This window comes from Squalius cephalus (assembly GCF_949319135.1).
Source record: "Squalius cephalus genome assembly, chromosome: 20".
In the NCBI taxonomy this organism is placed as follows: domain Eukaryota; kingdom Metazoa; phylum Chordata; class Actinopteri; order Cypriniformes; family Leuciscidae; genus Squalius; species Squalius cephalus.
The window spans coordinates 25,934,923-25,962,790 of NC_137141.1; the positions used below are offsets into that span (position 1 = coordinate 25,934,923).

The 27,868-nt window shown below is 38.2% G+C and overlaps 1 protein-coding gene across 1 annotated transcript; it reads right to left on the reverse strand.

Annotated features, from left to right (window-relative positions):
- Positions 1 to 1,128: 1,128 nt before the first annotated feature.
- tmem121aa (transmembrane protein 121Aa) lies at positions 1,129 to 27,868 on the reverse strand. The gene is made up of 2 exons (XM_079853571.1): positions 27,657 to 27,868; positions 1,129 to 3,581 (listed from the first exon to the last, which is right to left on the reverse strand). Exon 2 carries the CDS (start codon positions 3,112 to 3,114, stop codon positions 2,164 to 2,166), a length of 951 nt encoding a protein of 316 aa, XP_079709697.1. The 5' UTR covers positions 3,115 to 3,581; positions 27,657 to 27,868; the 3' UTR covers positions 1,129 to 2,163.

Here is a 27,868-nt window from a genome sequence, read left to right on the forward strand (position 1 = left end):
AGTTTCAGAGAAAGATGAATGTATCGACCAAATTGTTAGGGCTATTTAAAAATTTGAATAGGAAAAGTGTGTTTTCACTGGTAACAGGTTGCCTACATGTTTGACAGTAGATTACATTATCTAGATAAATAGATTTTTGAGGCACTGTAAAGGTACCATGAAGTGAACCAAGCTGGTAAATTGAGCTGTGTGTCAGAGGAGATAAGACCTCCCATGATAATATTAGTAATTTATCGCCAAGCCGAATTATGATGTGTTTAAAATGGAATTTTTAATGTTCTGACAGCAGAAAATTAAATAGGGCCATGGTTAAATACACCCTCATGACCTCATTAGCCTCGAGCTAGCAGGCGATTAATCAACTGATTGGAGAGGCTTTAAGTATGAGGAAATCTCTGACGGCAGACACTGCGACAGCTGAATCGCTGCTTCAGGTTATTTGTTAGAATTTTATAATGTTTTTTCCCTTTACCTTTCAAAACGGCTTTACAAAGGTCAAGTCTCGCGAATAGTGCCTGGAGGGGTTGTTAAATAATATCTTCTCATGAATCCTGTATGGATGGTTATGTATTCAAGAAGTCCAAGAAGTAATTTATAGGCTGTTTGTTGGGAGTAATACATTTCAGCAGAAAGTGATTGACTCACACAGTTGACCATTTATCTCCAGCTGTCAAAAATATCTAGGTGTCAGTTCAGAAGTGCAATTTATTGCTCTTATGGAACACTCCTAGAAATGGCATCTCTGTTAGGACTGAGAACTGTGCTATAGGAAATCTTCCTGCTGCTCAGGCCTCGTGGTGAGGAAGCCTATAGAAACTCTATAACGGTGAGATGGATGAGAGGGCTGAGGATCACAGGAACTGTAATTTATCACTCCCTACAGCTGGCCTACATGGCAGCCAGAGCCAATCAGCAGTAGCCAAATTGCTTTCTGCACCCCATTCTCACCAAGTGGAACTGCGTCTCAAAGCTCATGTAGAATCACCCAGTCCTGCTGTTTCTCAGCGGTTCTGGCACAAGTGTTGGCTGGGTGTGGGAGTAAAGACTATGTGTTTTGTGTTTGTGCTGATGATCAATGTTAGCTGGATCTACATATTTCAGCTGTCAATGTCAAACACACCACAGTTTCAAGATTATGGAGGCTTTATTACACTTTGCAACATTTAAAATGTCACAGCTAAAAGAAAAAAGAAACAAGATAATAATAATACAATGATCCTCTTTAAAACCATGACTGAATTGTATATTAATTAATGTATTATCATCCAATATTATCCGTTTTTTCTAATGAACTCTCTTCCATCCTCTCTTCCATTCTATCCACCCACACATACAAAACTTATAAAGGCTGAAAATCTTCCATTTGAATACCCAGGAAAAGAATTCCGTGAGAGTTGTTTTGCTTTAAAACATGCTCACATCTTAACACACACAAAAATAATTTTCATCTTCAAATCACATCTTGAAAACATAATTTGAAGTTCACTTGAAGTTCACGTCTTGCCTCAGATCTGTTTACAGATTGTGGTAAGACGAGTGGACTTAACTTCTGAACCTGGTACGTTTCGTTTCTCATTTTTCACTCATCAGCAAGCCCAGACGGGAATTTCCTCAGATTTTATGCTCAGATTTCTGAGGGAAAATCTGCAGAATTGTGTGAAATTGATTTAAACATGGTGAGCTGAGAGTACTGGATTTTGATTGACTGCTTAAAGCATTTTCAAACTAGCCAAAATATTTTATAAAGGAACACACAAGGGGCAGGGCAACTTTGAAGAACTTTGAAAATAACAAGCATTCAGATTCTACAGAAATCAGTGCAGATTCCATATGTGGAGCAAGGTGAGCCACCACCACACATCTCTTTAAAAACAGCCCATATCTAACATCACAAAACAGCTGCTTGAAATTACAAAATCTGGTTAAAATCAAGATCTTGTGAGCTGCCATCTGTGCATCTGAGCATCAATGGCATTTGAACACTTAGCCTAGATGAGTAGCACTTTACAAAATATTCTTTAAAATAGTAAACTTAGGGCTGACCTCCTTGCTCAGTAGTAAAAGGACCATAAGAACGATGCTTCATCTTTTCCTGGTCTGAACTAACTAAGATTTTCTTCTTTCCCCCTAACACTAAAGTCTAGACATTTTGGTCAGCTCTGGTCACGTGTCAATGACCTCACGGGCTGGTGAGGGCTCCTCTGGAAGGGTGGTCGTGGCGTTTGGTAAAGTTTGATTGTGTGGCACAGAGTTGTGCTGTATCTCCATTGCAATCCCAGCAGGATCTTGCGGGGGAAACTCCTTAACTTGTCGTCGGTACTCCAGGAAGGTGCAGGCCTTAGTGGCGATGGCAACGACATTCTTCCCGATGAAGATGGTCGAGACTCGGCTGTCTTGGAACAAAACCATGTTGACACCTCGGATGAGGATGGTGACTATGTTGATGGTCACCAAGCTGAGGACCGGGTAGAGCATCATCTTCTGAGGCGACACGTGCTCGCCCTGCACGCTGATCTCGCTCAGAGAAACGCAAGGCAGGATGAGCAGCAGGATGTAGCAGTAGAAGAACATCAGACCCTCGGCCCAGATTGGCAGACCTGTCCGCTGTGGCTCCCAAAGGTTAGCCTGGATGTCCAGGACATCCAGAAGGTCAAGAGCCACCCAGAAGAGTCGACCCCGCATGTCCTCCTTCTTCCGGAAGGTTCTTACGTACTCCATGCTGTCGAGTGCGACCAGGACGAGGTACAGTCCGGGTACGCAAACCGATAGCAACAAAGTCAATGCTTTCCTAGCTACCGTCTCCAGACTTTTACGGTCAGCCTTGTAGTTCTGGAAGACGAAGTAGAGCTTGATTTCCAGAACGAAGATGTAAAGGAACCAGAGGATCATGGCGTAGCCACGCTTCGCAGTCCTTACCTCAGCACCCACCCACACCGCCACATAACGCAGCACTATAAGAAAGCAAATATCTCCGACCAGGACGATGATGCAGACGCCGATTTTGCGTGGGCCCTGGTTCTGCTCCACAAGGTAGGCATCCATGAAGGCCATGCTGGTCATGATCACAATGGTGGTTAAACACACATGCCGCTTGTCGGGTGGCGGCAGAACCATGGTGCTATCTGTTTATCGAAGTAAAAAACGAACAAATCGTATCCTTCAAAAGGTAGCAAGGTTAGTTCATGGTGTGCAAACTGTTGTCCATCGATGCTGGTGACTGAGGAGCCCGTTTTGCAAAGCTCCACACAGTCCAAAGACCACTCTTTACCGCATTTTTGTGGCTTACATGGCCTCCACACTAATTTAGTATGTCAATATCTCTTTGATTCAATGTGACCGTATTGTATAAATCTGTATGTGTATCCACTGCTGAGGCAGATTGTGTCGATTTCCTACCGACATGGGCCTGCTTGTCTGTGTCAGCTGACCCATATAAACAGCATTGCTGGACACTGTGCCGTTCTCTTGTCGTTGTCGTCACTTACTCCTGCATCGGAGCCAAGGGTGCACAGGAGTATCGTCAGTCGTGAAGACGGAAGGGGAGGTCACAGGTCTCTTTCTCCTCTGCCGGCTTGAAGCATCTATTAATTAAAGAAAGAAAAATGTGTTCACTTCAGAGGATGTTTTTGACCTTGTTCCAACTGATGAAGCTTTAAAACAAAACACTAGGGGTCACTGTGGTAATTTAGTACAATCAGGTGTAACTAACCATCCCATGAGTCCTTGGGTTTGTTTCACATTTCTCTAAAGCCTTTTATGTTGAAAAGGATTTAGCTGTTTTGAAGGGCACTGAATTTGTCATGTTTAAATATCCAAAAAGGAATGTGTTTCTGTGTGGAATAGTAAGTCACTTAGAGTGCATGGAGCGGGTTGGCGGACGCAATATAGCCTGAATTATGATTTCAATGTATTTTTTTCCTTAACATCTGACCTTATTCCTCAAGTTCTTACTGTGATTTAACTCTTTTGAATACTTTTAATTGAAAATTCCTCCTTGTTGTATGAGTTCTATAAGCTTGATCTCGCTATGCTGCATTATCCATATTTAGGTATGACAGTGTCAGCTTCTAGAATATCATTCCCTAATATTCCTATGAGCTCTGAGTCACCAGCTTCCATAGCAACGGTTTCTATTGAGAGAGTGATAATAAGTGATGATGAGTCTAACACAGCAGGGAACCCTCGGATTTCTGGAAAGCGAGATGTTATTGGATGTGCAACAGGCAGAGGGTGTGCACTCACTCTGATATCTTGGTGTGAGGTGGCCTGATGTGAATGACAATAATCCCCAAAAACATTTCAACTGATGTCTTTGCAAGTTTCTGTATGCACTGTGTTCTTATTAAGACCCAACTCACGGTCACATCTGGATGTTACTGTGACAAGATTTCCTCTTCAGATGGAATATTAAGGAACAACACATACATTTAAACAAGGGATTAGCGTTGATCTAGTGTCTTTTGTATGAAATTCCAATCACAATGACATTTGTTTTGCACACTACTTAAACAGCGGTCCTTCACAGTCCCCTATTGCTAGTTAGTTCACGTCAATGCCGCTCATGTTTGATATATATGGAAGCAAACAGACTATTTGCTCATGCGTCTTCTCAAGTGATTGATTTCTATCTCAAAGAGATAAAAATCATGCACAATAAATCCGTACACTGAGAGAAATACATGGATCCACAGAATAAAATATAGAGTGCATGTGGCAGTATATCTTCTAATGTGTATCTGCTGTTGTAATTTTTACCTACATTTATCTTGCATCTTGAATGCATTTAGCTTTAGATAGGAATTCTGGATACACTGATTGTAAATTGTGCTATGGATCAATACCTCTTCTGCAACATTATGTAAAGCGAAGTGCACATGCTCAGAAAAGTTGCCTTGTTACACATAACTGAGTGACAGTTTAAATCAAGTTTCGTTTTCTGATCCCACCAATATTAAAATAGAACAAAGTAGATTTTTTTTTTTCCGATGACATCTGCAGTAACTTAATTGGTCTGTTCTTTTAATATGACTGCTCTTTTAAATTCCTCAGAACAAAATTTGGTTATGCATTGTGCCTCTACACTGCTTCCGGCCTCCTTCTACTTCCTTTCTTTTCTATTCTAGTGCACAGATTTTCTTTTCTGACAACGTGACTCTTTGACCTTCTGAACTCTCATCTGTTCAGTTTCAGAACACGCAGCTGAGCGGAAGATCGAACTATTTATTTTGGAGAGGGTGGAGACAACCACAGATTGAGACTTTAAATACATCACACAAAGCATTATTTCTGGATTAATGTTTTAATAATGTATTTTGACATAAAAATACTCTGAATTAATTGCCAGATACTACATCAATCCTAGAGTATAATTGTTGTGACCACTCTGGGCTGGTAAACCTTGAGAATAGTTCCCACTCTCCACCCCATTATTTCCAGCCCTGTCTCAAATGAATCTCGAATAATAATAAAGGATGGCTCAAATAATATTACGGTACATGTACTCACACATATGAAAAAGGTTTCAATGTTAAGCTTCTTTGAATATGACATATATAGAGAAAGAGTGTAAATCTGTTTCTGACTACTTTGAGAGATGTATCAACACTGTATTCAATTTTTATAGCCAGGTATCTGTATGGCAAGTCTATGTCCAAATAGTCAATCCATATTTTCATGACTTTTCTATTGTTAGTGTTATGTATCGCGTCTCTTTTATTGAGTCATTTAATATTCCAATTTGCTCCATTATGTTGTAATTTAAGCCAATGTTTTAAATACTTTTCTATTTAGTTTGGTTTAATTGAGTTTTTATCCTTTATAAGATTTGGTTTCTATGGAAGTCTGTTTCTGCCTAAGAGTAAAAAAGGTCATTTTGAGATAAGTAAAGCTGTGAAATATAATTAGGAGATCTAAAGTTGCAGTTACAAGAAAAAAAGTTTCATCTGTGAGAAAGAATCAAAGTCACAATTATGAGAAACAGTCACAATTGTGAAATATAAAGTAAAATTATAAGATACAAAGTCAAGTTGTGGATATGAAGTTTTACTCAGAGGTTTTTTAAACACAAGCATAACAACTATTTAATGTCATCTCATGGTACAGTAGTTCAGGGCTTTTTGTAGAAGATCTTGCTTTTCCATAGCAGGTTCTGAAATAGTTCTACAGACACACATGCACACACATTCCTCCCCCAATGTACTGTACTGTAAGTGAAGAGAGAAATGGAGTGAGAACATTAAATCAAGAGTTTAATTAAAGTGGCAAAACACATGGGAGCAAATAAGTGTCTGGAGTAGTAGAGAGCTCATCAGGCCAATCAATACACATATGAGGAATATCCCCCCCCCCTCCCCCCTGTGAAGCAGACAAACCCTAGACACTCACAGTAGCCAATAAGGCAAAGCATTACAGGCAGTGCTCTAAGTTTGCTATTGGCTTCAAAATGCAACACAGTTGCACATAACATAAATTGTACATGAAGTTACTGCATTGCAGCTGCAACTGGTATAAATAACAAATGAGACCTCTATAATATCTCAGTCGTTTCTCCTAGACAGCAATGGGAATAAAGGATGCACAATAGTCCTCCTTCTCAGATGTTTCTTCTGAGAAAAAGACCCCAGTGATATCACATGCATCTACACTTGATCTCAACACCTTTACCAAATACATCGAGATAAGTCTGCAGAGATTTCAATATGAACTCAAATAGTTCTTATCAATTCTTCTAAATTCAAATGATATGAGATATGCTATTTACATTTTGTAGTACAAAATGTTTATTTCTTCAAAGGAATTTTTGGTGAAGCATCTGAGACACGTTAATATATGAAAGTTAATAAATATATACAGTGCTATGCATAAGTTTAGACACCCATGCTAAAGTTGACTAAAAAGAGGAATAAAAAATCATCTTTTGGAAACTGAACTTAATGCCTTAATTAAAAAAATTAGGAAAAATCCAACCTTTAAGGACACCAATTTTCTTTGTGAATGAATAATGTATCGTAAATAAATAAATATTCTTCCTTAAAATACAGGGTGCATAAGTTTGGACACCCCTATGTTAAATTCCCATAGAGGCAGGCAGATTTTTATTTTTAAAGGCCAGTTACTTCATGGATCCAGGATACTATGCATCCTGATAAAGTTCCCTTGGCCTTTGGAATTAAAATAGCCCCACATCATCACATAGCCTTCACCATACCTAGAGATTGGCATGGTTTTATTTCAGTTAGCCTAATAGCTAGTTTGATTTGCATTGAGAGATGATCTTATGGAAAGTACCCCATGCCATTCTCTAGGTATGGTGAAGGCTATGTGATGATGTGGGGCTATTTTAATTCCAAAGGCCAAGGGAACTTTATCAGGATGCATAGTATCCTGGATCCATGAAGTAACTGGCCTTTAAAAATAAAAATCTGCCTGGCTCTATGGGAATTTAACATAGGGGTGTCCAAACTTATGCACCCTGTATTTTAAGGAAGAACATTTATTTATTTATGATACATTATTCATTCACAAAGAAAATTGGTGTCCTTAAAGGTTGGATTTTTCCTAATTTTTTAAATTAAGGCATTGTTCAATTTCCAAAAGATGATTTTTTATTCCTCTTTTTAGTCAACTTTAGCATGGGTGTCTAAACTTATGCATAGCACTGTATACAGTATAATAATACATAATTAAATATATAATACAATTAAATTAAATATAAAATAAAACATTATGGCAGGCGCATCACATTTTAAACTGAGCTGTCTGGCACCTTCTCTGGTTATGTACACCTCTGTTTTTCCTGGCTGACACAGATCTAGTGACTTCCAAACAAGCTTAGCAGCGAAAGTATGGACAAAGCTTCCTACCGGTAAACATAAACACGGGGTGATTTGCATTCCTCATCGCGCGGCGCCAGAGACACTTTATTAATTTGCAATGAGCACACAGCAAACTTTCAGCAAACTTTCACAGCAAACAGAAATATATTTTCGAGAGAAAGTTTCTAAATTATGTTAAATGTTTAATTTCTCATGCATACTTAACAAATAGAAAAACAAAATAGTTTATTTAAAAGCCAGAAGCCTGTGGCTCTGTCACACATTCACTGGAAGCTCAGGAATTAGTGAGGGGCTGAATATACATGTATGTATGCGTTTGTACAATGTGTGTGTCACCATTATGTTCAGTTCAGTTCAAGGACTTTTAGTTTGTATTTCTTAAGTTCACGCTTTCCTTTGTTGTTTTCCCACCATATGGTCACCTTCATTATGAGTTCTGTGTTTCAGCTGTGTTTGACTAAACTGCGTTTGCTTTATAGCTGTACCTTCACAGTCACTCTCTACTGTTATGTTTAAAGTGTTTGCTACTGCCTGCCTCTTTGGAATTATTATAAAACCTTGAGTCGTTTGGAACTTTATTCATCTGCCTTTGTCTGTCTTCCTGCAAAAACCGTCAGTATATAGGCATGTGTATATATATATACACTCACCTAAAGGATTATTTGGAACACCATGCTAATACTGTGTTTGAACCCCTTTCGCCTTCAGAACTGCCTTAATTCTACGTGGCATTGATTCAACAAGGTGCTGAAAGCATTCTTTAGAAATGTTGGCCCATATAGATAGGATCGCATCTTGCAGTTGATGGAGATTTGTGGGATGCACATCCAGGGCACGAAGCTCCCGTTCCACCACATCCCAAAGATGCTCTATTGGGTTGAGATCTGGTGACTGTGGGGGCCATTTTAGTACAGTGAACTCATTGTCATGTTCAAGAAACCAATTTGAAATGATTCGAGCTTTGTGACATGGTGCATTATCCTGCTGGAAGTAGCCATCAGAGGATGGGTACATGGTGGTCATAAAGGGATGGACATGGTCAGAAACAATGCTCAGGTAGGCCGTGGCATTTAAACGATGCCCAATTGGCACTAAGGGGCCTAAAGTGTGCCAAGAAAACATCCCCCACATCATTACACCACCACCACCAGCCTGCACAGTGGTAACAAGGCATGATGGATCCATTTTCTCATTCTGCTTACGCCAAATTCTGACTCTACCATCTGAATGTCTCAACAGAAATCGAGACTCATCATACCAGGCAACATTTTGCCAGTCTTCAACTGTCCAATTTTGGTGAGCTCGTGCAAATTGTAGCCTCTTTTTCCTATTTGTAGTGGAGATGAGTGGTACCCGGTGGGGTCTTCTGCTGTTGTAGCCCATCCGCCTCAAGGTTGTGCGTGTTGTGGCTTCACAAATGCTTTGCTGCATACCTCGGTTGTAACGAGTGGTTATTTCAGTCAAAGTTGTTCTTCTATCAGCTTGAATCAGTCGGCCCATTCTCCTCTGACCTCTAGCATCAACAAGGCATTTTCGCCCACAGGACTGCCACATACTGGATGTTTTTCCCTTTTCACACCATTCTTTGTAAACCCTAGATATGGTTGTGCGTGAAAATCCCAGTAACTGAGCAGATTGTGAAATACTCAGACCAGCCCGTCTGGCACCAACAACCATGCCACGCTCAAAATTGCTTAAATCACCTTCCTTTCCCATTCTGACATTCAGTTTGGAGTTCAGGAGATTGTCTTGACCAAGACCACACCCCTAAATGCATTGAAGCAACTGCCATGTGATTGGTTGATTAGATAATTGCATTAATGAGAAATTGAACAGGTGTTCCTAATAATCCTTTAGGTGAGTGTATATGTATATATATATATATATATATATATATATATATATATATATACACACACACACACACACACACGCTTATAGGTTGCTGTGGTAACAGGCATCCATCAGACCCCCAATAAAAGAAAACAATAATGAGTGTGACACTTATTTCTGCTCAGTATAATGAAAACTAAAAAACAAGACCCTCTGTGCTTCAACTTGAAGTAGAGGATTTCGTGCTCTTTCCCTCTTTTCATCTTGGTGTTATTACATCAAAATACTCTTAGATCAGACAAACCGTAGTTTTAAAGCCTTTTCTGTGGAAACACAGAATGGATATATGGCCTGGTATTGCAAAACATAAACACAGACTGCTGTCTGAACATTACCAGCGCATGATCTGTGTTTTCTGTGAATATGACGCATCTTCACTGCGAGTATAAAAAGAGATTCAACTAATCATTATATGAATCAATTCAATGGTCACTTATTCTTATAGAAAGTGATTCAACCATCAATTATTCTAACAGAAATTGATTTAACACTCAGTATTTCTTACAAAAAAAAAGAATCAACAGTTAATTCTTATAGATTTCATGAGAATGTGACTTCTGTCATATACAAAATGAGGTTGTCCTTGTATCTCTTCGCCTCTCTGCCCACCTTTATCTGGTCCTTCATCCCCCAACCCTCATGAGCCAGGTCTCTCATCCTCCTCCATCTCTTTGGAGTCCTCTCCAGAGCTGTTTCATACTCTCTTTCAACTCTCCTACTCATTGATTGACCTCTCTCCCTCTTTCCACTGCATTCCTCCCCCTCATTCACTTAATTAAAACGGCGAGTGTCTGAAAATCTGAGAGGGGCTTTGTAAGGTAATGAATGAGCATGCATTCTGCTCTAGTTGGGAAAATCTTACAAAAAAACAAACAAATCCTGGTCACATTTCACTTAAAAAACAAAACTGTAAGATAATTATTTTTGAGATAATTATGTGCATTTCTCTCCCAAATTTATTCCCTTCCCAATTTTGCATCTGTGTGCTGTACTATTGATTTTTTAATATAGTTCAATATATAGTTGTTTTTTTAATTTAATTTAGTTTTGTTCAGTCAATTAACAGCTGTGAATGTTGTCCAAGAGCCCTAATAACATCATCAATGGCACAGTTATATACGCTATATAGGAATATTTTCATGTAAAGACTTTTTTTGTCCTGTGAAATTTAAATTGTGTAAATTATTATTCAGAATATATTTATTTTCAATTAAACTGACATTTTATCTGCTTTGTCTCTTATCAGTCAACAATATAATTTTATTTATTTTTTCTCAGAATTTCTGAGATATAAACTCGCAATTGCAAATTATAAAGTCCGGATTGCGGGATATAAACTTGCAATTGTGAGAAATAAAGTGAAAATTGCAAGTTTATTTCTTGCAATTCTGACATATTTTCTCAAAATTGCGAAATATAAACTCACAACTGTGAGTTATAAAGTCCAATGTCTTGTATTGTGAGTTTATATCAGAACTGTTACTTTACAACTCACAATTGCGTGTTAAAGTCAGAATTGTGTGATACATACTCGCACTTGCATGTTACAAAGTCAGAATTGCAAGTTAATATCACGCAATTCTGAGAAAAAAAGTAGAATTGTGAGATAAAAAGTCACAGTTCTAGCCTTTTTTATTTAATATTCCGTGCCGGAAACAAGCTTCCAGAAAACCCTGCCTAAATGTTATGAAAATAATGCCACAATGTAAAAAAAATGTAAACTTAACTGGCTTAGATTTTTTTTTTAAAGTAAAATAAATTTCTGATTTTGAGGATGAAATATGTCCCAGGCACGTTCTTGACATTGGTTTCCTCTGTAATTTTTTTCCCATGTGACTGTGTATGTATCATTGGCACTGTGAATGGACTCTGTGAGTAGGTCAGTCAGGAACAGACAGGACCGGAGGGGAGGAAACAGAGCTCAGCAGAATCAGATAGAGAGCTTGACGGCCTGAAGGCTTCTCCAGTAATCATATCAACATGTTCATCCAGCCTGGCAGCCGCAATGAGCGAAAACTCCCCGCGGAGCTATATCAGCAAGAGCAGTCTGAGCTCAGCAACACAGACTCATAACGCTATCTTGTTTCTGCTCAGAGACAGGCCAAGACCCATCCTTTAAGACAAAGAGGAGGCCAAGTCCCCTCTGTGGGTTTGGCTATTTTAGTGAAACGTCAGTTCATCTTCCATTTGATGTTTACATGGTTTTTAGCCGTATGAAACAGCATTTGCACTATAAGCTACCAACACTGTAATGTTTGTGCATACTATCTAGCAGTGGTGGCTGGTGGGTTTTCAAAATAGAGGAGGCACACTAAATTGTAGCAGTGGGGATCCCCTCTTGAGGATTTTTTTCCCCTTAACTGCTTTAAAATGGCTTTTTGGGGGTCATTTCTTTTCACTTTTTGGAACCTTCTGTCCTTTTAAATATCCGTGTTAAAAGAGTATATTTCGGCTGTTTGTTGAAGCAGATTGCTGTCGCCTATATGTCCAATTTCGGCATGGGGTCTTCCTTCATTTTTAATTTGTTGCTGCTGTTCGAATGGTAGCTTGGTAAATTTGCTGGTGATCAAATATCCAATATCTCTACTCTCCATAATTAAGGTATTGGTACATTATCAGCAGAAGTTCAAACTAATATGTAATTTACATCTCTACATTGATTAGTTGATATACCAAGGGAGGATAGACTCTTCTGCAATGTATTTTAGCTTCTTTTTTTCTTTTTTTTTTTTTACCAATGGAGGCAAAAATAGCTGGCTGTGGATTTTGCCGCCATCCCCTTCTCTATCCACTCAGACCTTAGTACAGTTTTCCCGAATGATTGTAATTACATCGGCAGATTTGGCACGTTCGGGGAGGAGAAGTGGTGTTTCCGACCTCAATAATATTTTATGTTGTTACAGTTATAAACAATAAATACACATACTGATGCATGAAATGAATGGGATTTTTTATTAACATTACATTGTATGCACCTTAGTTTTTGAGTGAAAAATTCACCTCAACAAATATGAGGTGCATTAGCTCAGATCAATGAGGCCTACAACCAATCAGCTTTAAAACAAATATAAAATCTGCACTAATTGAAAGAAAACAAGCTGATAAAAAGACTGAAATCCAACATTGGCAAAAACATAGCATGACAAGAGATTTACAAGGCCATTTAAAAGTCATTTTTGACCAGAGAACAATACATTTTGGGAAGTCGGTATACCATCTGTAAGCAAAGTCAGTAAGTTTTAGTCCAACGCAACATTTAATTAGCATTTTCGGGAAAAAGAAAAACCTCTCCAGGTTGAAATAACCAGACCACAACATGATTTAGAGACTGTTATTCTTAGATTTAGTAATAGGCTTGATTTTTGCAACACTTCAAGGCCAATTCACTCTGCACCAACTGACGCCAACCAACATGGACAATCACCAGATTACAGTAAATCACTTCTAAGACAATCCACGACCAGACAAAAGCTGATTCAACATGTTAAATCAGCAAAACCAAGCTCCAACAGTCGACGGGTAACACACTGATCCGACAAAACCCAACAAAGAATCTATCTGTCAGTGCAGTGTGAATTGGTCTTCATTTGTTGAAATAAATCATAGCCTCACTTCATTGGTTACCAGTAAAATACAGAATTGATTTTAAGATTTTAGTATTTGCATTTAAAGCTCTGAGTGGACTTGCCCTTATTTACTGTATATTTTGGATCTTCTTTGTCTTTGTTCTTCTCTGATCCTCCTCTCATATCAACTGTTCCATAGTCATGATTAAAAACCTTAAATCCTTTTCAATACTGGCACCAAGGCTTTGTAATACTTTACCCATTTCCCTCACAACATCTACATTTGAATCATCTCTTAATACTTTTTTTTCTCAGGCTTACTACTTGTTGTTTTACCTTTTTTATTATATCCTGTTATTTTATTTTTGTATGGCCATTTTTTTTGCACAACGTCTAATGTGAAGCACTTTGGTCATGTTGTTTTAAAGTGCTATATACCTAAACATTTTATACTTTGCCTCAGTAGTAGTAACTACAATGATACAGTAAAAGCATATTACGTTTTAATTCTTACCACTGGACTTTTATTTATAGTCACCGTCTTTTTGGACCATTAGTCAACAATCCTCAGTCTGCTGGTATAAAGATAATGGCAGAAAATTGCAACTTTAGTTTAACAGCGCTCATAAGCTCTCATCCTGTTATATACTGGTGATTATTTTCTCATATTGTTTTGAGAAGGCATTCTGCAATCTCAGAGAAAACACCTCCGGCATGTACACACTGCAAAGTTTAAATGAATCAGCTAAATTACTGTGTATGTAAAGAACAAGACCAAGCACACATGTACAGTAATAGCGCACATGGCCAGAGAAAAGACACTTATGAAAGAGAGAAAGAAAGCAAAGGAAAGCCAACTGTCACCAAAAGCCGGATACATACATTTTTTTAAAAAGAACGCAGCTGTTCTCAGATCTGTGGCACGAGTTTCTGACTTGGCGCAGTGCCTAGAGCTTTCAATATTTTGCACACTGGAACACAGAGGAGAGTAAAAGAGAGTGCATTACGTCTGTCTGGGATGTGCCTCAAGCGCTACTTCTGCCTCTCTCTTTTTGCCGTGACCTCGTTCATTCTGTCCTTTAAATGCCTCACTTCCACTTGTCTCCCTTCCTCTTGTCTCTGTGGCTGCACTCAGAGCAGCTTCATCCCTATGAAGTGTGCAGTAACAGGATCTGTGGTGACTGGTTCTGTGAGGGGGACCCTTAGGGGTGCTGCTTACTACTGTTGCATGTTCAAAGCTCTCTCAACAGCCTAGGAACAGCAGACGTGATGCCATGTTAATCCTTTTCCGCGGTTTAAACACCGAACGCCGCTCGTCATCTGCCTAAATAATCAAAGTAAGACCTCCCCGGATGCCGACCAAAGCTGTCTGACGGTCCCCATGGCGCCTGAAGATGGTTGACCTTGCAGCATCTGCTGGAGCGAGGAAGAATGGGAAGGTATACACACTGTGATATAAGACAGATCTAAAGACTGCATCAGCATGTACACTCTCAGCAGGACCAGAGGGATTGTGCGAAGTGCGCAAAGAAACCAGACTCTACAACCTTGTGTAGCACAGAAGGCAACAACCAGCATATGGATACTTAATGATACTATACTCATTCATGTCACACAGAAAGTAAGCAAACATTAATATTGTTGTCACTAAATTACCAATACTTACAAATATCCCTCAAATGTACAGTACTGTTTAAAAGATGTCTCTTATGCTCACCAAGACTGCATTTATTTGGTCAAAAATACAGTAAAACAGTAATATTGTTAAATATTATTACAATTGCAATACTAATTTATTTATTCCTGTGATGGTAAAGCTTCAGTGTCACATGATGCATCAGAAATCATTATAATATGCTGATTTGGTGCTGAAGAAAACAGATTAAACCATTTTTTTTTTCAGGAGTATATGATGAATTGAAAGTTCAGATGAAAAGGATTTAATTGAAACATAAATCTTTTGTTACATTATAAATGGCTGTGCTTTTACTGTTGATTAGTTTAAGAATTGCTTAACAAAAGTCTTAATATCTCTCCAAACTTCTGTGGCTCTTTTATGAATAGTTCAGAAAGACGAGTATAGTTCATAGAATACACTGGCCTATATAATTAACAGCATTATTTAGGAGAGAGATTTTTTTTTGTGTCATTTTTTAAATTTGAAGCTATAATGAATCACAATCAAATAAAAATTAATTGTTTTCTAATCGATTCAAGCACATTCCAGGGCCCTTGCTGCAACAGTGGAGAAAGGTTTGCTACATTTCAATTGGACTTTGGTGGACTAGCACAAACAAATGTCCAACACCATCAGATAAGGATGCAAGGACAACTGACAGACACCTCAATCACGGGAAGGACAGGACTTCCCATTGGTCCACAGGCAGTTTCTGCCCTGCACCCATCATGAGACTAATCCCTAACGTTTAAGCCAACCACCATAAAAATTATTTAGGACTTTTTGGATGCAAGAGCAGTAGCTGAAACAAAGGGAGGCCACAATAAGCCAATTCATAACTATGTTCGGAAAACTTAAACTACACACATTCATTTCATACTTAAGGGAAATAAGCGTTCTCAGTGACAGCTATTTGTAGTGCAACATCTTCATCAACAAATTAATCCGGTGAGACAATTGCAGATATACCATTCAGAGTCTCCCATCTGGAGAGACTGTAATAGATGCACCTGCAAAGGTGAGACAGTAACAATTACAGCACGTACTGAGTCTCAATGCCAGAGAGACAAAAGCAAATTGACAAAATTTTGAGTGTCTGGCCCAGAGGCAGAAGACATACAGACACATTTGCAACAAGGAGAGCAAACCTTAACTTCAAAGTATACCTTCGTCTGCATGTTCCAGATTGTTAAGGAACTTGCATCTACTTCAGGGCCTCATCTGCCTGTGCCAGATTTTAGAACCCCTTTTATTGTTTCAGAATATCAGCATCCCACAGAGCTTTTGTGTTCAAGGCTGTTAAAACAGATTCTAGCTCATTTCCCCAATGCATTGTTACAACCAGAGGAAAACACTCGACCACGTGGAACGTAAATATCACTTAACCAAACCAGAGAGCTTGGCATTGCTGTATATTATCAGTATATGATTTTCCAATTTACATTAGAGGTCATTCTAGTTAGAGCTGATTCTAGTTAATAACAAATAATCTTTCGTTTATTTGTTTGATGCATAATAAGATTCTTCACCTTATTAGTTTCAGAGACACAATAGTTTATCTTTCTATAAGATAACGTAACTCTGCCATAGCCACAATCAACTTAATCCATTAGATGATCGAAAGTCTTGTGGGTTTGGAACGACATGAGGGTGAGTAATTAATGACAGAATTTTTGGGTGAACAATCCCTTTAAGTGACGTGATTAAAACTCAAAATATTAATTTGGTGCCAAATTCGACCAAATCCTTACATTCATGGTACCCATTTTAAGCCTAAATCACTACCCAGCCCTAGACTTGATTCATATCTAACAGAATATCATAGAGATTTTAGACTTTTATGACTTTAGCAACCACATTACTATAGCAAGCACTAAAAGCATTTATAGTGCAGCACTAAATTCCTTCTTATTTAGTTGAATAAGTACACTGAAGATGTATGTAGACAAGAATCTGGGCATCAAAATCACAAGACATGGTTAATTAACTAAATCACAAAGGCACTTTCTTAAAGCAAAATCAGACAAAGACATTTCATACCATTTAACCAAAACAAAGTTTTGACAGTATTTTTTTTTTTTTTTTTTTTTCATAGAAAAACTGAAAATTCAAATTCCCTTATTGCAACAATTATTCGCAAAGTACTTGACACTTCCTACATGAAAATCGATCAAGTCTGAATGCAGCCCTGCAAAATAACGGCTTCCAGTGACAGTTTTCAAGTCCATGGAGAGCTTTTGTCAAAAAACTGCTGTTTTTCTTCTCAACTTAGCATTTACCCCTTAACCTATTGATTTGTCTCTTCGAATGCTGCCATTTCATTTCACTGGAAGTGGAAACACCCATCACAAGCACCTCACTTAATAAGCTGCCTTCATGCTGTGCACTACTCTGTGAAAAAAAAAAAAGAGAGAAGGGATTTCAAAGAAAGCATATATAGGTGTTGGGCTCTCTTTGGTGTTAAGACTTTGGTTCAGATTCTTATTCAAAGGTAGATGACACATAAAGAACAGACCACTTTCACAGTGAAGGATGTACTGTAAAACTTTAATTCTCAGATTTTCAGAACACTTCTTTTTGTTCTTATCTCACTCCTCTCTCTGATACTTTTCCTTTAACATCTTTCCTTTGCAGATTGTTCTTCTTGACACTCCAATTAATCCTAACATCACTTCCTTGTTACAAAGTCTTCTCAGGTCAGCCCTTGTCTAATCTGTATCTCTCTCACATTCAAAATCTCTGTTTTCAGCTTTTTAAAGTCTTCTAAACCAGGAGTTTTCAAACTTTTTGATGCCGACAACCACCAAATATAATTATCCCCTTGTAAAATATAAAGAAAGCTATATAGTTTCATGCACAAAAATGAAGATATGTGTGTGTGTATGTATGTTTCGTCATATTTTGGAGCTCGACATTCATTTTCATTTGAAATAAATAATAAAATGTGTAAAAGTCTGTAATAAAATGTATTCCACAAAAAAAGAAAGTCATGCATACACAACATCAAGATGAGTAAATGATGACAGGATTTTTATTTTATCATAAACTATTCTTTTAAAAGCTTTATCTTGTCCAGAATAGCGAATCAAGCTCGAAGATCACATACAGTCGAGAATCTTCCTTACAACTATCATTCTGAGATATTAGAATAGATATTAGATATTAGAATGCAGACCCAGTCTCACTGGCAGGATTTATCTTTTAATTTCTCAGCTGCATTGTTCTACTGTCTCAGTCATTCCCATGGGAATCTCAGCCACAAAATCAGGCAAAGGCATGAGGCGAGACCCAGAAAGCTCTAGCGTTTACTATTTATGTCTTTCTGGTTAGAGATGACAGGGAGGCTTTAAACTGCAGAACTTTGGCAAGCCGGGCATTGGGAGTCTTCTCACGTCCATGAGATTCTTTATCTCAGCGTGACACAACTGTCCCCAGTGCTGTACTAAGAAGGAGAAGAGAGTATCTCTTCTCTTCCACTCTTGTGCCTCCTCTACTCTGTTCACATAAGAGCTGGAGCTTTGAGCAACCCAAGGTGTTTGCAGCACAAGAGCTTTGACACGTTAAAGAGAGACGGGGGACTAGGATTGTGTAAAGCTGAAAGACTAGAAACCGATACAGCCCACAGTGACTGAGGAAAATAAATGTGACCTTTTAGTACAACTATTAAATGTGCAGTTACTTTTTTTTGTTCAAATTTAACTACATTTAAATAATCCTTCTTCCAAACGTGTTTTCGTCTTACCCTAATTCACTATGGTATGCACATTATAAGTGTTTATATTTTAGACTAAAATTGCGTACTTACGTCACTCATCTGTGCGTGTCTCGCTATATCCATAAATAGAGAAAAATATAGCTACTTTACACAACGAGCGAGAAAGGTTGACAAAGAGCAAGTATTGTGTCTATTAATGGGTAAAGCTACAGTAACGTCTTCAGCTAGTGAGCCAAAGTTCCTTTCCATCGAAACTGGTTATCTCTCTTAACCCTAGTAGCCTAGTAAATGTTTTATGATCAGTAAGATAACCATATTCATCCAAACAGTCATGCAGAGCCGAAACACAACCAAAACAATGTTCTTCCGCAAAATGCATGCAGTTTTGTTTTTAACCACTACAGCGCCAAAAGTTACATAGTGTACCTTTAAAATCCAAAATCATTCTGTCATTTACTTCACCTCAAGCACAAAACTTAGGTTTCTACTGCATTATGGGTCACATTTACATTTCTTGCCGAAGGGTCTAATAAAAAGTGTTTTAATTATATTCATGATATTTACCTAAGCAGGTGGCTAAGGATACAGAATTAATGTTTTAGGTGCATCATATTTTATTAAACCACATTGGGGGAAGTTATGTGTATGGAATTTTACTGCAATACAGATTAATTATCAGAAGCCTGATGAATCTAAGCAAATATTTAAAGGGTAGTTCACCCAAAAATATAAAGTTTTTTCATAATTTTCTCAACCTCAAGTCAATCTATAATTGTATGACTTTCTTTTTTCAGTATATAGACCACAAAAGGAGATGTTTGGAAAAATGTTCATGCTGCTCTTTTCCAATGGAAATGTAAGAGGACCAGGGTTTGTCAAGCTCCAAAAAAAAAAGACGAAAAAGCATCATAAAAGTAATCCAAGTCTTCTGAAGCAATATGATAGCTTTGTGTGAGAAACAGAAATTATTATTCACTAAAATGCTTGCTTGACTGCTGTGGTCACCATTTAATTTAACTGTATGGACAGGGGTGCACATAACTGGTGCTCACGTGTGGTAAAAATAAACGACGCGCAGCAGAAAACATGGAAGGAAGCGCTTTTGAGTACCAACATTTTGGCCCAAAATGTTGGTACTCAAAAGCGCTTCCTTCCATGTTTTCTGCTGCGCGTCGTTTATTTTTACCACACGTGAGCACCATTTATGTGCACCCCTGTGTATGGAATATCTTAATATAAACTCTCTGATTGTGGTCCACAGAAAAAAGAACGTAAAACTCAAAAGTGTTAGTAAATAATTATTATTTATCATTGGGTCAACTGTCCTTTTAAGCATCATCATTTGTACCTGGATACAGGAACATAACCACAATGTCCTTCATATTCAGATTAACAGACAATTGATGTTCTTTCAGTGGTTTTACATTTTATATATTTTTTATATTTTTATATTTTATATCGCATTTGTTCTCCTCCTATGTTGATTATGTTGGTCCCCGATACACAAAATAGTATATAAATATATTAGAATCATAATTTTAGCGCGCAAAAATTGCAAACCATTTGCAAAGAAGCTTAGAGACAGGCTCATGACCACACAAGTTTTACCATTTTCATGCTTGCTACACTGAGAGACAACAAATGGAACGACTTAGAGCTCCAAATCTGCTACAAAAGAGGCAGTAACCAGTGCAATCACACATTGTGGCACATAGATGTTATCTTTGCAGCCTCTCTCTGTCTCTCTCTGACTCACTTTATCTTTCCCTCTCCCTCTCTGAAAGGTGATTCAATTCAGGCCCCACGCGCTCTTAAGCGGTTGCTGCTCTGAGGCTCCACGGTCTCTGCCTTTATGCTGCTGTTATAGAAGGGCTGTCCTCTCCTGTCCAGGTACATCAACAGAAACACCACACAGTCACACTCCATTCAAGTGTAAAACTATAATAGCTATATTTTATGTGACTCTGAAAGGCAGACCCATAGTGCGCAGTAAGGCAAGACATGGTGTCATTGCGAATTTTTATAGTAGAAAAAAGTCTGTCTGGAAGGAGTCTTTCAAGCCACGTGGATTCCCAAGTTGATTTCATTGTGAGATATTTCTAAGGTAGAATGTGTTACGAACTGTCATCCAGCATCAGGGAAGAGCACCAAACTTGACTAATATATCCGTCACAGCAGAATACGTTCATCACACACGGCACACGACACACAAAGGCAGATGCAAGCCGAGGCTTTGGGCTTTTCAGCTCTAAAATGCCATCTCACACACTGAAAAGAACTCCATTTGCTTTGGAACATTTGTCATGTGAAAGTATGTTGGCTACTGTACCATTGTCATGATGCCAGAGAACTAATAGATGACTAGGTTGTCATGGGAACTAATGCTCAGTTGGGACAATGAATTACTCTGCTAAAATTGGGCACAGTAGATTTTTTTGGGTTCAGACTAATGCTATTGATTACGGTGCTTGTAAAGCAGCACAGTATTGATATTCTTAGACATTTTGTTGTGGGATTTTTCTAAATCCCTAACCCCAAGTATTTCATATCTGCAGTTAATTCAGCCCAAACCACTTTACATATAGACATTTTTTCCCCCCAACTATGGGCACTTTTGGCCCTGAGGACTTTTAGAAAGTAGACTCGCTTAAAACATACTTTTCAAACTCTCACACATTTTGTCTTTTATCTAAAAGCTATTTCGGTATTTTACTGTCCTGTTCCCCATGTACATACTATGCACTTATTATAGTTATTACAATAACTGGGTAATGATAACCAACATTCTTCATCATATCATCTTTTGTGTTCAACAGAAGAAAGAAACTCATACAGGTTTGGGACAACATAACGGTGATTAAATGGTGACAGAATTTTCATTTTTGGGTGAACTATCCCTTTAAGTTTGGGTTACCTGGACTTTCAATTGAGGGACAGAAACCTCTCAAGTTTCATAAGAAATATTTTAATTTGTTTAGAAGATTAACCAAATCCTATAGGCTTGGAACAACGTGAGGGTGAGTACATTTAAACATTTTGGGTGAACTATCCCTTTTAGGTTTATTTTATTACTAGCATTTTATGTATACTAAATCCACAAAATCATGTGTTATGTTAAACAGAATTCTGTGATGGAAATTAGATTTTTTTTTTTTTTTTAAGGATAGGGAAATGCACATTTTATTGTATCCCACTTTGTAACAATTAAAATGGCGAATGATTTGAAAAATGGTCAGACCAATATACCACATCAGCTCAACTGCTCAAAGAGGTGGTTGATTATGATTTAACTTTTTAACTTTAGTTAGTGTGTAATGTTGCTGTTTGAGCATAAACAACATCTGCAAAGTTACAATGCTCAAAGCTCAAAGCAAAGGGAGATATTTTCTTTTACAGAAATCGCTTTTTAAGGACTACAACAAATGACTGATAGGGACTACAATAAGCTTCTTCACCAGTTCATGACATCACAAACCCTAAAATTTACATAAACCCCGACCCCAGGAACAACAAAGGGGGTGAGTCCAGTGTTGCCAGATTGGGCGGTTTTGAATTTGATTGTGCAGGTAAAAAATGGTTTGGGCGGGTGGACAAAATTTGGGCGGGTGGACAAAATTTGGGCTGGTTTGGGGTCAGTTCGGTGGTTTACAAGCATCTGCATTTTAAAATCTAATTGGTTAAAAAACAAAACTAAAGTGTGTATGTAGTCCATAAAGTCAGTCATCATAACATTACTAAACACACACGGCCATGCAGAGTAAGCTGGCGTTGGTGTTGACGTCGCCGACGAGCACGCACTTTTAACCAATCAGCGATCAGCAGGCAGACTCGATTTAGCGCGATAACTTGTAGCTGTATATTCAAGTGATCGCTAATGCCAAAGTGGCATAAATATACAGTAAGTTGTATCTACAGTGAAGAGTGAGATAGTGAGCAACTCTAAAAATGTGGATTACACATGTGGTGGGAGATGACTCGATGGTGAATATAACTCCGAGAGGAGAGCACAGTTGAATGACTTGAATTGAAATCGAATATGGGACGACTCCTGTCGATGGTCATGTGCACACTGGCCTAACCAGACATCTCAACTTTTACACCGTCCAGACTGCATGCACTCTACTTGTCCCTGACAGCTGCTGAAAAAGGTTTGAATCAACGATGAATCAGTTTTGACTGCTAAATTCTGCATTATTTTCTGCAATGTGTAGCCTACTTCCGAGGGTTAAAGTCATCGGTTCATTTCTTGATTGCCGTTTTGACAGTGTCCAGGACATTTTAGTCATATTTGCTAATTCTCCTTAATTATTGCCCTGTTTTGATCCGTTTTCCTGGGAAATTGATTTATTTTTTATTTTATTTTATTTTATTAGTTATTTGTTTTAAGGAGATAAAAATTGTGCTAATCAGCCTTGAATGACATGGCAATAAAAGTATATCTCATTATTTTGGCTGTAAAATTTTGGCTGTTTTCTTCTTGGAGTGGGCGGGTTTTGGTGAGCTTTTTGGCTGGAAATCACCGTCCCAATCTGGCAACACTGGGTGAGTCCATGAGAAGAGGAAAAGTTGTTGTAGTAGAGCACATTTGGAAGACGGCTCAAGCTGTCGCATCCGTCTTTTCACGTTTATTGCAATACTGTATGCAACACAAATGCAATAGCATCTCACAACAGTTCCCACACTAACGATTTCAATGACTTGAATATAGTTAACTCCACATCAGCTACATAAATTCATCAACTAACCATTCAGAAATGCCCTGTTGCATTCTACATGTTGTCACTTCTTCTTGGGTCTCTCCATCTTTGTCCAATTTCGGTTTAAACATAAAAGACAGAACAGTTTCTGACATTTTAGTGTTTGGTGAGGTCATCGGAGCTGCTAAGGACACGAGCAGTTGAAGCTCCGCCCCCTCTGTGCCGGGAGCAGCAGCTCATTTGCATTTAAAGTTGCATACAAAACAACGAGTTTTTGCTCACCCTCAAAAAGGGACATTTTTTTAACAAGCTATAAAAAATATTTTGAGGTAAAACGTCACATACACACTCTGGGGACATCAGAGACTTACTTTACATCTTGTAAAAAGGGGCATTATACCACCCCTTTAACAATGCTTGATTTAAATGACTGACTGGGTATTGCAACATCCCTCACATCACAAAGTAACAAATATACTATGATGATGATATATAAAGTTCCACATAATTTTACTGCATTTGCCAATTTATGTTATTTAGACTGTATGTCCCAGTTTCACAGACAGGGCTTAGATTAAGCCAGGATTAGGCCTTAGTTACATTTTAAACATGCCTTAGCAAAAAAAAAAAAAAAAAAAAACATTACTGGTGTGCATCTTGAAACGAAACAAGGGCAATGACATATTTTAAGATATGTCAGTACAAGTTACTTTCAGTTAAAACACCTCAAACATGCATTTAAGTCTGAGACTAGGCTTAAGCCCTGTCTTTGAAGCCCTGTCGCAAATATGTGCTTATCTAACTTAAACGGTATGCACTTCACCAATAAATTCTGAACATAACTGCAGAATATTAAACATTCCTCTCCTGTACTTCAGCACTGCATAAACTGTGTTCATTGGAATTATGTAGGTTTACTGTTACCTAGGGAGCAACTCACCATGTCGCCTTCCTTCTAAGAAGTTGTTTACATGGCAGATGAACTCAATTCTGATTCTGATATAGCTAACAGTGCACTGGAGGCATTTGTGATCACATATGAACAATCTAGAATGACAGCTACCCCTTAAAAGTCCTCCCAGCATATTACAACACACACACACTCTAGAGTAATCCAACTATCTCTAATGAGCAAAACCAGTCCATCTTAACCATCATTCCACAGTGCTGAAGGGCTGTTTATGTGCATTCAGCATGTTATCTCATGGGCACTGCTGCAGTGTTTGATGTGGGTAACCAGGACTCCCACTGATGCAAAACTCAGTGGAAAGGACTCCATCCAGCTAACCCCAGTCAAATGCTTCACTTCACAAAATGGCCTTGCCAGCTGTCCATGCTGACATTGTGTCAGTAATTAGCCAGTGGGGGGTTTGGACTGGCAGGGAGGCAGCTATGCCTGTCTGCCTGCAAATGGAGGCAGTCATGTCACACTCATGAAACCCCGAGAGAGATTGGAAACCTGCAGGTGGAACTTCCATAGCCATGAGAATGTACCGGTCATACTTATGTCCTGATAATGGACAGACAGGATAGTTGAGGGGGGTGTGACACTCTGAAAACCCAATTCAGTTTTTATGCACAGGAAGTGAGATAAAGTACTGATTTGCCTGCAGCAAAGCCTTGGCAATTTTGTGTGCCATAATCAGATCAATGGGAGAGGTAAATTAAAGTCATCATGAACATGACCCTGTGTACTGTGTCTTTTCTGGTCTAATTGAGAGCAATTCATATTTGCACATTATTTTAAAGAAAAATTATGTTTACCTTTAATCTTTTTTCAAAATGTAATAACTTTCCAGCCTTGCTCGTTCAATCACCTGGCTCTGATCAGGTAGGCTACAGTATATAACGGCCAATTTTCAAAATCCAATCAATTTCTGATGGGGAAAAAACAACATCCCATCCCACAATACTGTTTTGTCTTGTTGAATTTCTAGTTAAATCTCCAAAATATTACAGAAATAAAATGGGTTGTGAATGCAATTTTACATTAACTGTGCTAGAAATAATGTAATTGTTTTGATTTGGACTTTTTTATAAAAGTTATTTCTTTCCCACATAAATGTCTCTAAATCACTCAAGCAGCTTACTAATTTGTTTGGGCTTGCTGACTATATTAACTGGCACAGATACTCAAGCACTCAAAATATTACTCGGATGACATATTTCTTACTCTCAAAGATTTCAACACTGAATAATGAAACTGTGGTCAGAAGGAAATGATGTATAATCAACAAACATGACCAACCAGGCGAGAGGGAAAAGGAGACCTCAAAATTCCAACATTCAAAACGGAATTATAGGAGCAGTTATGGGATGGGGGAGTAGTCACAATATTGCAGTAGCCTAACTAGGTTTTGAATCGAAATTCCAATTACACATGTTAATGCTTTTGTAATGTAAACAATTACAAATATGTATTGGCCAAAACAACGTTTAATTGTAGCCTATGCTACCTGTGTGTTTCCTGGCCAATAGGCTATGTTCAATAGCGTTTTAGCAAAGCCTAAGTTATAACTAAGATATGTGCCTATAAATAAACTGACTTTGAAAAAGCCACCTTGTAAGCAAGGCTGCCGATAAAAGTGCATGCATGGTCAAGAGGTGAAAGGGTTTGAGGATCCCTCAGGTTGTTTATGTGTCACGTGAGGCGCCTCTCGGCTTCCCACAGAACACACTGCAGAGCGCGTGAAAATGCCCGCGGGCTTCGAGCCAGCATTGTAAGTGGAAACGGGTAGAGGAGTCGTTTGTAAAACCCCTTTTTTTAACCCTTCGAGGTGCTAGAATGATATTCAGTCAATGAAAACAGAAGCAAACCTCAAGACCATTGTTTGAAAGACTTAGGCTACAGAAATATATGTAGTGTGGCGAGTCGAGACTGGTATTTCGAGCCAGTGCATGGGTTTCCTCATGGAACGTTTATGAATGAATCTTTTAATGAATCGTTCTCGTTTTTTTCTTCTTCCAAAAACTGACTCGAAACGGCATTTATAGTGGTGTCTCGTTCGTGAACGAACGTAATGAAGGATCTACTGAACGAGGAACATATCGGTTCGACATGAGTCAGTTTAGTTGGAAGGATGAAGAGCAAGTCTAAAAATGACTGATGAACATATTAAAAATGGCATAATAATAGGCTACTTAATTTTATAGACTTTGTTATAGATTGATTAAAATCATGCCCAGCAGGTAGGCTATAACAGGACGAAAAAAAAAAAATAGTTTGTCATTTGTGGCTATACGGTGTGTTTAAACTCTTTCTGAAGTCTTACAGTAGGCTATACACTGAAAAAATGGTAACCTAAAAATTTGCTTCATGTGGTAACATCTAAATTAATCGGTTTTAATCGGTTAAAAATGTTATTTAACATTACTGAATCAACATAAATATATTAAAGTTACACCAACAAAACTAAATTTACAAGTAAGATAGCTTTTCAACGCAACAATTGCAGGTTACCACAATTTACAGTGTTAATTTGTTGATTATTGTAATAACATGTAAAATAAAACTTAATAAAAGGCCATTCTGAGTTGTTAAACGATTCGAGTGAACGATTCAATTATTCGCTAATTTCACAGTAGCCTAATGCTCACTTAGCAACGACTTAACCTCCAAAAAGAGTCAATGAACAAATCCTTAAGGTGAATTGGATTCAAAAGATTCGTGTCACTTAGATGAATCAAAGCCACCATCATGAGAGGAGAAACAGTTTGAATCGTTTCTCCTACAATCTGTAATGATTGTGAAACAATCTGTATTGTATTAAGCGCTATATAAATAAATGTGACTTGACTATTAACGAGATTCACACCCCAAACTACTCAAATAATCTACAATAGATAAAAAAAAAAAAAACCTCCTACGTTATTAGACAACAGTGACTATCATCTGTCAAAGCCTCGAATTTTGCTTTCTTCTTTCATTTAACAATCATTAGCCGATAGTTTTGCAATCTCACAATCCCATTAGTTAGCTAAAAGTGCTAGCTGTCTCAATAATTCATGAACGGATACTTCAGCCACAGAAACTGCTCTAAAACTCGAACCTATTAGAAGCACCGACATAAATCACAATACTTTTTTATCCACACATGTACTCAGCCAGCCATTAACTAATTGTCCTTCATGCAGTCAGTTCAATTAAGTTGATATTAATTTAGGAAGCACAACGCGCCTTATGTGCTCGCCACAGCTCATTGCACAACGGGTAATTCATGATTTTGACAGGAAACCCTCCCTCGTCCGAACAGACCGTTCAGCAGACTGTACCTCTGGCATCCGCTGTCCAAGGTGCTGATCCACTCTGAGACGAGATTGATGTTCTAGAGTGATTTAATCCGCATCAAGCGCGCGCTGATGGAAAACGAGAGATGTCGCCTCCAAAAGAATGCAACCCCTTGTCAAAACTAGTGAAACGCGTGTGCACCACACCACTGAGAGAGGAAATAGACACGCGCGTGCGGGCCGGTGCTCGTCAGTCC